We start from the raw sequence: 12018 nt of genomic DNA on the forward strand, positions 1-12018 counted from the left end.
GCTGCAGAATGGCTCAGATGTGCCCTTGGAGAAAGGTGAGGACATCCTTTGGGAGCAGCTTTTCTTCCAGCAGCAGATGCTATGAGGTGGATCCCCATCTTCTCGGCAGGGGTGGGATGAGGGCTCTGGGGAGATGGCAGCGAGCACAGGAGCATCCTGCTCTGGGCAGCTGCTGAGGAGGTGGCTCTGCCATGGCTGGCTGGAGGCTGGGCACATGTCCTGCCCTCCTGCTCTCCTCCCACAGGCAGCAGTGATGGGGAGGTTTGGGCACAGCTCTGAGCTCAGCCAGCATGGCCTGGGCACTGCGGGCAGTTGGGACAAGGGGGACAGGAGCCTTCAGCTGATGGGCAGTTTCTGGTTTCTGTCCTTCCAGCTGAGCTCTGTGGATGTCCACAGGATGTTTTGTCTGTCCCACTCTTCATTCCTTTTGGGTTGGAATTGTGCAATTGCACTTTCTTCCTCCTCTAGAAGTGCCACGAGTGAGCTAAACCTGGCGAGTGGGCTGTGTTCCTAAGGCAGTGCAGTCTGGAGTTGGTGAATGAAGAATTGCCCTTCTCCACTTCCAAACCAGAGCAAAAAGCGGTAAGTGGGACTCTGCACCTTTAAGAAACCTCTGACAATTTCAAAGGGAATGCACAGCTCATTCACAGGGTGAGAAGGAAGGGCATCTTGCTAATGAGATGGGGATCAACAGAATCTAGATTCCCAGTCCTGCTCGGAGCTGGCAGAGCACAATCAATTTCTTACTGCTTCAACCACAATTTAAAATAACTTAATATTGGAAACAAAGCCCCAAATCTATTAAAAAAAGGCTACTGAGGTCAGTAAGATAGATCCATGCTATCAGCACATTGACAAAGTAAATAACTGAGCTCACTTTTACAAAAGATCAGTTACCTCTTAATCCAAAGTTACAGAAGATTTTACACTACACACCTGAGTTTTGCTTTTATCTTTCGTATTTCATCTAGGCTTTTTTCTTTTCTCTTTTTTCTTTTCTTAAAACAGAAAACATGTCCTAAAAAAGAAATGTCCTTTGCTCCTGGTCCTGATGTGAAGCAGCTTCCTTCCCTCTGGCCCCAGGGCTTGGGGCACTGTCAGCACCTGCTGCTTCAGCCACTGCTTCTGCTGGCATTGAGAGCAACAACCAAACTGTGGCTGATCCTGAGGGAGCAGCAGCAGGGCCTGGAGCTGATCGCTGAGGCTGGGGCAGGGCTGGACAAATGACCCCACAGCAGCAGCAGCAGCAGCAGCAAATGGAGCTGACTTTGAGCACAGCCCCTGCCACTCTTGCCTCCTGTTTGCAGTGGTGTCACAGCAGCCTGAGGCACCTGGGAGCCCTCAGTGCCAGCAGGGACTTGAGATGGCAGGCCCTGGGCTCCTGGAGGTTGTGCAAGGAACAGAGCTGGGCACTCCCTGTCCATATGGAGCTTGCAGATGGAAAAGGCTGCTGTGCCCAGGCAGCTCCAAGGGCAGAGAAATGAGGCTCTCGAGCACTTGATCTGGGCCAGTTGCACAGTCCTGGGCAGCAGCCAGCGAGCAGAGGGGGAACAGAGGGCACAGCAAGAGGGACAAAAGCAGTCAAGTGCAGAGACTGGAGAGAGCCAGACCTGGCAGAAGGAACAGCTGCTTCCTTGCACTCTTGAAGAAAGCTCTTGGCTGTTTCAGAGCACTGAAAGGCCTGAAGGGCAGAGAGGAGGTGACATCAAGCAATGCTCCTGTTTTCACACCCTCCCCTCTCAGTGTCCCAGAAGGAACTGGATGAGCTGTATTCTTCTCTCATAGTCATCTTGTTCATCATGAGTAGCTTAGCACCAGGAGCTAGAGGGCCTGAAGCCTTAGGCCTCAAGAGCTGACCAAGAGGGAACTTTCTGAGCAAAATGATGCTGCTAACTTGTACCAGGCTGAATGGAGCAGATGAAATCCTGGAATTCTAGACACTTTTCTGTTGGAAAAGACATCTGAGCTCATCAAGCCCAACCGCTCACCCAGCACTGTCAGCCCAGCACTAAACCACATCCCTGAAGTGCCAAGGCCTGAACAAGAGGCCTGACTGAGGCCTGAACAACAGGCCTGAGCCAAAGTGACCTCTCGATGAACCTTCCAACAAAATGTTATCTTTGTATCCTCTCATTAACAAAATATGCATGATCATTAGCATTGTGGTAGATGTATTCACTCATTAGTGAATCATGTATTGATTTTTCTGTATTTAGAAGCTAAACAAGGCCATGAAATCCAACATCTGGCCTGGTTTGGGGCTGTATGGTCAAATTCAACTCCCTTGGTTCCTCCTTGAGCCCTGGCCAGGCTTTGGGAGAATCCAAGAGGAGAATGAATCCAGATGTTCCTGCACTGGAAGTGCTGTCAGTTTGTTTGCTCAGCACTCTCCAAGCTGGGCTCTCTCCCAGCGAGGTTGGAAGCCTCACCTGTGGCTGGACACAGCTGCAGGAATTGCCAGTGTCCAGAGTGGCTCTGCAGTCCTTGGCTGTGACAGCTTCCCCAGCTGATGTGTGGGGCTGGGTGATGGTAAAGTCTGAGGGTAACTGGTGATGGATCTTTCTAAATCCCTTCAGGCAATCTTTGGTAGGAATGATTGGGTGCATTGCTGAGCTTCTCCTGTTGTGATTCTTTGCTGCTCTGAACTATAGGAAATTGCACTGATTCCTTCAGTTGGTGTCTGTGTCTTTGGTGCTGGCCCTGCCCACTGGCAAAACAAAATTGGCATAGTCTGTCCAGATCACAGCAAAATGTCACTTTTTAAATATAAATGTAAGGAATTGGTCCCATCCAAGATTCCTGGTTGGGAAGACCTTCCCTATACTTCACTGGCTCTGGAGTGGGCTGAGATCAGAGCACTGTGTGAGCAATGGGGAAGTCAGCTAAAAGAAGCTGATCTGCTGGGTGTATTAAAATGCATCCAAAATTGCATATGGAAAAAGGAAAAGAACTTGTGGGTTTGGGAAGATGAGGATAAATTTTGTTAACAGTATATTGTATAAAGCACCAACAGAAGGAACAATTGTGTTTGGAATGCTCCCACATGGAGCAACAGACGTTTTTAATCTCGAGCTCAGATTTCTTTGTGCAAGTGAAATTATATAATAATATAATAAATAAATATATATAATTATATGTAAATATATAATTAAAATATGTATGTATGTGTGTATATATATATATATACACAAATTAATAATAATGTGAAATAATGCTGACAATATTAATTTGTTAGCTTTTGCTGCTCAGGGATGTAATACTAAATACCCTACAGAAAATGTCTGGCCAGGACCTGAACGTCAGTGGGAAAATTGGCGAGTTTGTGTATGATGAATAAAGGAGGATGGGATGAAATTGGCTATTTTTATAGGGTTTGCTGATACTGTGATATGGAATGCTTTGTCTGTTACTGTGAGAAATAAAGTGATTAAGGCTGCTGGGTTTTTCATATACCACACTGTCCACAAGCTGCAGGATTTGTGGAATGGATGGAGGGTTTGATAAAAGAGCAGATGAAAAAATGAGGAGATGGGAACCTGTCCTGATGGAGAACCTCTTACAGGTCCTCACTCCAGAAGCTGCATGGCTGGACCTTTATGCATTAGATTTAATGAGGATAAATCAGAAAGAAATGAGAGTTATCAATACCAAAACAGGAGTTCTGATTCCTCCAGGACACTTTGGTTTGATAACTGCTCACTGCAGCTTGGCCTTGAAAAGTGTTCATGTCATGGGAGGAGGAATCGATACAAATAATCAAGAAGAAATTAAATTCTGGTTAACAATACTGAACAAGATTTGATTATGCAACCCCATGACAAGACAGGACAATTACTGATAATACAGTTTTAAAAACAGTTGTGAAAAAAGGAGATCCACCTCAGATCAGAACTGCTTGTGGAGATAAAGGGTTTGGATCCACCAGTCGTAATAATGGAGCCAAGTTGTGAGTCCAGAGGCCAAATGGCCCTCCTGAGCCAGCTGAAGGAACAGCTCTGGGGAAAAACAACACAGTTTTAATCCTGAAACCTGGGCAGGAACAATGGGAATATGTCCCTGCAGCCAAGTGTTCTATGGGAGAACAAGTAGATGTTACAGGATGTTGTTTCACAGATCCTGCCAGACCAAATCTCCCTGTTTGCCCCAACGTTCCCTTTGGAAAATGCTCTGATCCACAGGGCTCCATGTGAAGGCTGATGTGACCCTGAGTGCCTTCCACAGGAATTCCAGCCAGGAGCCTGGAGCACCTCAAGGACTGGGACCTGGCAGCTCTCCAGCCAAAGGGGAAAGGACCCCACCAAGCCTTGTTACCCACAGACACCACGGTGAAGCTGAACTGCAAAGGACCTTGGGGCATTATTGTGGAATTAAAAAGGAGCCAGCTCCATGGACAATGGGATTATTGTTCCTGACCTGAATGAGATTGAGGAAAAAGAATGTATAACCTTGTCACTGAAGTACTGCTTATGTCTGTAAGTTGTATCTTGATAGTCAACCAGAATCTTTGTTTACCTGAAACACCTCTAAAGTGTCACCAAGGGATTAGTCATGGAAATACTTATGAAAATATAAAGACCAAAGTAGCCAAGGTACTCATTGTAACTAATTGCTGGGTATGTTCTCAACCAATGTTGGGAGGAACAGGATTCCCTTGGAGGGCCCACGCTACAGGGTGGCAGAACTCTCTCAATGGGCTCTGACTTGTAACAGAGCTAGTGAAGGGATAATTAAAGAAAACTGTGCTGTAGAACAGAGGAATACATTTATCAATTTTACAGGATTCACTAGGATTTGCCTTCAAGACAAACCTCCCCTGTTATAGTTAGAGGCCAGAATGTGAATGGATTTCTGTGCTTGAACATCACTCACAATGTCAATAGAGCTTGGGGTGCTGGAGCTGCTCAGGGTCAGTGTTACACCACTCTCAGCTGCAGTGCCACCCTTTTGGGTACTTTGGCAACAACCTCAGGGAAGGGTTGGGGACAAGAGAATATTTTCCACCCAAAGAGTGCCTTTGATTTCAGAAAGCCAAAGATTCTGGTTCGCCCTATGTCCCATGTACATTGCTTTGTCCTGTAGACTTTACATTAAGGAGCTAAATCGATTATTAGAAGAAATAGCAAATGATACTGCAAAAATATTGAATAGCACATCCTATGAGCTCCAACAAACACAAATGGGAGCTCTACAGAGCCACATGGCCTTGGATTATCTGCTTTCTGTCCAGGGAGGAACCTGTGCTATTCTAGGACAGGAATGTTGCACTTGTATCAGTGATGGGTTTGAGTCCAACAGTCAGGAATGACCTCAATAGAAAGAGCAGTAGAAGAAGGGCAGAAAGAGGAAAATTCTTCTTGGTGGGATTGGCTTCATGGCTGCCAAATTGGAGGCTGCTGTGAAATGCATTTGTGGCAGTGACTGTAATCATTGCAGTGTGTGCACTTGGTGTGTTATGATTCCATGTTAGAGTTGTTGTAACACTTTCTGCTGACTTGTCTGAAAAGAGACACAGTCTCAGTAAAAAGGGGGATTTGATAAAGAGCATAGAGAATAGGAACTAATTAGGCATGTTTTAAAAGGAATGTAAATTATAGATTTGAGTAATGAACTGGAAGAGCACTTAATTGAAATCAAGTGGTGACACCTTTACACTTATACCTAAATCTATTCTAAAAAACTATTATCAAAAGAATTGTTATGGAGGTTGTACTTCATCTGTCAGTGAAAGGACCCATTAACTAATAAGGCCTGAACAGTCCTTTACTGAGGCCGGAGTAATAGCTGACGACTTGATTAACCTTCCAAACAAAGGTTATATTTGTATCTGCTCATTAATGAAACATTATTACCAAAATGATCTATGTATCTGTTCACTGGTGAAACCTGGTTTTGCCTTTCTGTATTTAGAAGCCAGAAAAAGCCCCATGTGTCTTTGTTGGGGGTGCAGTGTGAAAGAAAGCCCCCTTGGTTCCTCCTTGAGCCCTGGCCAGGCTTTGGGAGAAACCAATTAGGAGAATGAATCCAGATGTTCCTGCACTGGAAGTGCTGTCAGTTTGTTTGTTCAGCACTCTCCAAGCTGGGCTCTCTCCCAGCGAGGTTGGAAGCCTCACCTGTGGCTGGACACAGCTGCAGGAATTGCCAGTGTCCAGAGGGGCTCTGCAGTCCTTGGCTGTGACAGCTTCCCCAGCTGATGTGTGGGTCTGGGTGATGGTGAAGTCTGAGGCTAACTGGTGATGGATCTTTCTAAATCCCTTCAGGCAATCTTTGGTAGAGATGACTGGGTGCTTTGTCCATCTTATCCTTTTGTAATTCTTTGCTAATGATATTGTGCATTGCTGAGCTTATCCTTTTGTTCTTCTTTGCAGTTTTGTGTTATAATAAATTACACTGTTCCCTCAGTTGGTGTCTCTGTCTTTGGTACTGACAGTGCCCACCAGCAAAACAGACACTGAGGGCCCCATAGAACCAAAGGGGCATTGTGACACTGCAGGGCCTCGTGTAACCCAGGGGACCATGGTGACACTGTGGGGCTTAAAGGAACCAAGGTGCCATTGTGACACTGCAGGGCCCCATGAAGAAAAGGAGACCATTGTGACATTGCAAGGCCTCATGAACCAAGGGGCCATTGTGACATCATGGGGCCCTAACCAACCAAGGGACACTGTGACACTGTGGAGAACCATGGAACCAAGGAGAGCATTGTGACATTTCAGGGCTTCATGCAGCCAAGGGTCCACTGTGATACTGCAGATCCAAGGAGACCTTTCTGGGGTCCTTCAGGGCCCCATAGAAACAAGGGCCATTGTGACACTGTGGGGCATCATGAAACAATGGGGCCATTGTGACACTGCAGGGCCTTCAGGAACCATGGAGACCATTTGGACACTTCAGGGCCTCGTGGAATCAAGGGGACATTGTGACACTCTGGGGGCCCATGGAATAAGGGAGATCATTGTGACACTCTGGGGCTCCATGGAACCATTCTGACACTGCCTGGACTTGTATAACCAAGGGCCCATTGTTTTCCCCTCCCTGGTACTGCCCAGTCCAGCCTCTCCCTACCTCTGCCCCAGCCCAGCAGAGCAGCCCAGTCCTATCTGGCCCTGCAGCAAGAATGGGAAGCAATGGAGGTCAGGGACAGTGACTCTGTGTCTGGAATGCTCAGGAGATCCTCAGCTCTGGCATCTCCTGCAGCCCCAGGACAGCCCCACTGCCCAGGACAGCAGCAGAGAGTTTGCCCCGGGGCTCCTCAGGCAGCTCCTGCTGCCCCAGCTCTTGCCAGGACTCCTGTGCACACACACAAGGGCTCCTGCTCTTCTCCTGGCACATCCCAGCTGCCCACAGAGCCTTTCCCAGGGGATCACGGCTGTGCTGGCCTGAGCAGCCATTGCTGCAGCCCCTGCCCTGCTCCCCACAGCCCCACAGAGCTGGGGGTGCTGCTCTGCAGAGCACGGGGGCTGTGCTGCCCGGGGCCATGGGCTGCCTCTGCTGGGCTCTGCTGCTCCTGCTGGGACACACAGGCAGCTGATGGTGCTCCCTGCACTCAGCCCTCCCACACGAGCTCTGCTGGGGCCATGGAGGCTGCTCAGAGCTGCCTGCCTTGTTCCAGGCCTGCCAGATGGCCTTGGGGCTGCCCTGGATCCTCCTCTGAGGCTCAGAGGCTCAGAGCCCTGAGGCTCAGAGGAGGCACTGCCCACACTCCTTTCCCTGTCCCTGCTGTGTCCCCTGGGGCTGCAGAGCTCTCATGGGTCACAGCAGACATTCAGTCCTTTATCTCTGGGTGACTCTGATGCCTGGAACAGGCTACATGAAAACAGATGCCAAAACAATTAGGTGTATAAATAGCAGACAAATTTATTCAAGGCCTTCAAGGTACATTTGGGCAAGCAAAGTCTCCCTCAGGGACTACACCCAAAATAGATACCAGATCACAAGCTCTTTATCTTTTTTAAGTTTTGTCTTATTAGCATATTGGTCCCTAATTCTCTAATCACACCTTCAGGCGATGATATTGACCACCCCAGGCCCTGCTCCCCCCTTTCCACTGTTGTTCAGATATTTTCTGGCCCTAGGGTAATGAATATGTCCTTGAATCTCTATCCAGAGAGCTTTATTTTGGTTAAATGTGTTGGGAACAGAGGTTTTCTGCATTCTGTGAGAACAGAGAACTACACCAATTTACAGACACATGAAGAAAAAAAACCCCCAAAATTATTAAGGCATCATTGTGATCCCAGGGATATCCCAGACCATGTCACTTCATGCTCAGGATATGCAGTGGGGGGAAGAAGGAGGAAGGGGGAACATTTAGGAGGATGGCTTTTGTCTTCCCAAGTCACTGTTCTGTGGGATGGAGCCCTGCTCTCCTGGAGGTGCTGAACAGCTGCCCAGCCCTGGGAAGGGCTGAAGGAATTCCTTCTTTTGCTTTGCTCATGTGGTGCCTTTTGCTTTCCCTGTTGAAGTGCCTTGATCTCAACCCACTCCAGTTTTTACCCTCCCAACTCTCTTCCGGATCCCACTGGTGGGGAGTGACCGAGGGGCTGTGAGGTGCTGCCTGGGTTGAACCAAGACACCAATTGTCTGTGCTTTGCTTTGCAATATTTCAGAACAAGTGTGTGTTTTATTCACCTCCAGAAGTGTAACAAAAGTTTCCCAACAGCTTCTAAGAGATAGAAATGCCAAACATATTTAAAGGGTTTATTGATAACTTAAAAAAACATGCAGGACAATGAGCCTGGAAATCACAGTTGTTTATTTACTCAATGCTTAATGGGTACTCAATTTACTTAAGCTTTTACTCAATGCTTAAGAGAGCTCTTGTGATTTACTGTGAAGAAATATTCAGGGATCCCTTAGAGAGCTCTGTTCTTCTTAATTTGCTTTACTGGGTTCTTCTTCTACTTTTACATGTTTATAATTTGAAAATTGTAAAATATATCTTGTCTTTTGGAGAGGTAAATCCAACTCGTTTTCCATTCTGACTTTCAAGAAATTTCAGTGTCAGAGTTTGTGAATGACAGGAAATTCACTGTCATTCAAATATCCTGAAGAATTATTTGTTAAATTAATATTGGAGGGTGTCCCATGCAGCCTCATTCAGAGTCATCATTTTTAGATGGCACACATTAAATCCTTATATTGAAAGATTTTAGGATCCCACTATTACATTTTAGATGAATCTCCTGTTCCAGAGTTATGACAGCATTCTAACAGATGAAATACATCAAATATTATCCTTTGGATCTCTAAGCAGGATGGAATTGACTTCTCCACGCTGATGTGAAATGTTTCACAGTAGTTTGTAGAACCAGAGAACCATGGAACCCCAGAACGATTTGGCTTGGGAGGGACCTTGAAGCCCATCCAGTGCCACCCCCTGCCATGGGCAGGGACACCTTCCACTATCCCAGGCTGCTCCAAGCCCCAGTGTCCAGCCTGGCCTTGGACACTTGCAGGGATCCAGGGGCAGCCACAGCTTCTCTGGGCACCCTGTGCCAGGGCCTCCCCACCCTCCCAGGGAACAAGTCCTTCCCAAGAGCCCATCCAAACCCTCCGAAATGGGAGTATTCACCATCACTTCCTCTTGCAATTTCCCAGTTTCAAATGGAGCTGTGTGAATGTTTCAGCCTTTTTTGAAATTGTATTCCAACAGCTCATCTCTGGAGTTCTTTCCTTTGCCTCCTGAACCATGGGAGTTCTCCTCTGTTTTATTCAGCATTCTAAAGGGGCAAATGATGGAATTCTCAACTCTGGTGGAAGAAAAACCTTTTTCCCAATGAGCCCAGTATTTGCACACCAAAGTTCTTGACCCTAAACTTGGGCTTGCACATGTTCCATGTGCAAGAGCCTCTGCATTTTTCAGTGGACCCTCTAGCCTGATTTGAGAAAGGAATTCTCTGCTGAGTGTGCAATTATCAGTGTTAATAGACACCAGAAAATGATTTTTTTGATAGAAAAAGGATTTTTTTGAATAGTTTCCACAATCATTTCAACCTTCTAATTATTTACAAACAAATTTCAGCCTGCAGCGATGCCTTCTAGAACTTTACAGCTGTGCATGATGTGCAAACACAGTTTTTAAAGCTGTGGCACATGCACTGATTGCTTTTGCAGCCCCTGATGTGTCCCTGCGAGAGGCTGTGTGACAGCTCTGTCACCGCCCTCTTTGCACACTGCTGTCCCAGCCGGTTCCAGCCGGTTTGCAGCTGGTTCTGAGCCCCCCTAGCCCGCCGCTGTCCTGGGGCTGCTGGGGAGTGGCCCGTGGGGACAGCAGCGCCTTGCAGGCTCCTTTGTGACGTGTGGCTGCGTGTGCCCAGAGCCCATTGTGACACCTGGGGACACGGCGTGAGCGGGAGGCTATAAAAGGGCACCGAGAGCCCGGGGGTGCCACTGCCAGGAGAGAGAGCTGCTCTATCAGGAGACAGCATCTCCCGCAGTAGCGAAGTGTCACAGCGTGACAGAGATGGCGACAAGCGAGAAGAGCACCGTGGGCGTCCAGCCCAAGAAGAAGTGGCTGCGATTCCCTGGGAGGCAGAAGGTGAGGGATGCGCTCGGGCTTGGGGCCAGGCTTGCGGGCACGGAGGGAGCTGCTGTGCCAGGGGGGCCGTTTGCACCGCAGAGGGCCAGCTGGTCCTCATCCTTCTCCCGCTCCGTGCAGCTGTCCAACTGCGAGTCACGGGCAGCCCCGCAGGAAGCTGAGGAGCACCGTGACTCCTGTGCTGCCTCTGTGGCGCAGGCGGCAGCAGCAGAGAGCCGGGCAGCCCCGCACAGCCCCAGGGGCCGCGGCCAGGCTCTGCTGCGCTCGCTGCGGCGCGGCTCCCGTGCCATCCTGAGCGGGATGGCGGCTGTGATCCGGCGACGCGGCCAGCAGCCGGGGACACGGCGGCCCCCGCATCAGGGCACGGGGACAGGGACGGCAGCAGCAGCCCCCGCACTGGGGCCGGAGAGCCGGGCAGCTGCCCCGCACAGCCCCTGCTGCCCCCCCAGCCCGGAGCCCGGCCAGCTGGAAGCTCTGGGTGGGCAGGGGGCAGGGGCAGCAGCGGGGGCTGTGCTGGCAGAACCAGAGATTGATGAGAAGTCCTGTGTCATCCTGGATGAAGACTGGCAAGGGGAACATGAATGAGACCCAAGCTGCAGAAGTGGAGAAGAGAGGCCTCCTGTGAGGCCCCGTGAGGCATGGGCAGAGCACAGGAACCTTCATCCATGACCAGCCACAAGCCAAGTCCCAGCTCTGCCCAGCAGAGCCCCTCACAGCAAGGAAAAGGCCTCAACTCAATACCCAGTTATGCACCAGTGCCCACCAAGCCCCTTGCCCAGCCAGCTGGAAGATCTTGGTGGGCAGGGGGCAGGGGCAGAAGCAGAGCCATGCCTGTCAGAGGCACCAACCACAGAGGGATCCAGCTCTGAGGAGCTCAGGTCTGTGTGCAGTTTGCCAGGGCTGTCCACAGTGTGGGCAGAGATCACACACCTGAGCTGGAGCACTGAGGAGGAGAGAGCCTCAGGGTCCCTCCCAGGTGAGGCATGGCCTGAAGATGAAGAGCTGAGCAGCAGGTCTGAGGAAGAGAGTGGCTCAGGCTCCTTGCCATGTTGGTCATGGGCTGAAGACACAGCTGAGCTGGAGCAGTGAGGCGGAGAGTGGCTCAGGGTCTCTCCCATTAGAGGCCTGGGCCGAAGACAGAGACCTGAGTGGGAACGCTGACAAGGACAGTGGCTCTGTGTCCCTCCCAAGTGACTTGTGGCCAGAATGCAGCCACCCAGCCTGGAGGATAGAGGATGACAGACAGTGCCTCAGGGTCCCTCCTATGGGACATTCCAGATGGCACTTGGGGACAGCAATTCCTAGAGTGGCACAGGTGGTTGGTTGAGTGTCTGCAAGGCCTGCGCTCAGCTGTGGCTGTGGCTGTCCCCGAGTGGCAGCTGTCCCACTTCAGGAGGGTGCTCAGGGCATTTGGGAGCCTCAGACACCTCATTCCAGTGCTCCAGTCAGAGGAGCCATCCCACCATGGCTCCGTGGGAATG

At 49.6% G+C, this 12018-nt stretch overlaps 2 protein-coding genes across 3 annotated transcripts in view; one reads left to right on the forward strand and one right to left on the reverse strand.

Moving 5' to 3' along the window:
• The window catches only part of LOC146421070 (uncharacterized), a 391077-nt gene that overhangs the window by 92777 nt on the left and 286282 nt on the right, over window positions 1-12018 (reverse strand). The window lies entirely within an intron of this gene.
• The window catches only part of LOC146421075 (uncharacterized), a 79515-nt gene continuing 77959 nt past the window's right edge, over window positions 10463-12018 (forward strand). The window contains exon 1 of the mRNA XM_085047646.1: window positions 10463-10537. Coding sequence (XP_084903772.1) covers window positions 10463-10537 — 75 coding nt within the window. The remainder of the gene's footprint in view (window positions 10538-12018) is intronic.

The sequence above is a fragment of the Lichenostomus cassidix genome, unplaced genomic scaffold (genome assembly GCF_008360975.1).
Source record: "Lichenostomus cassidix isolate B80296 unplaced genomic scaffold, HeHo_3.0 HiC_scaffold_43, whole genome shotgun sequence".
Classification (NCBI taxonomy): Eukaryota; Metazoa; Chordata; class Aves; order Passeriformes; family Meliphagidae; genus Lichenostomus; species Lichenostomus cassidix.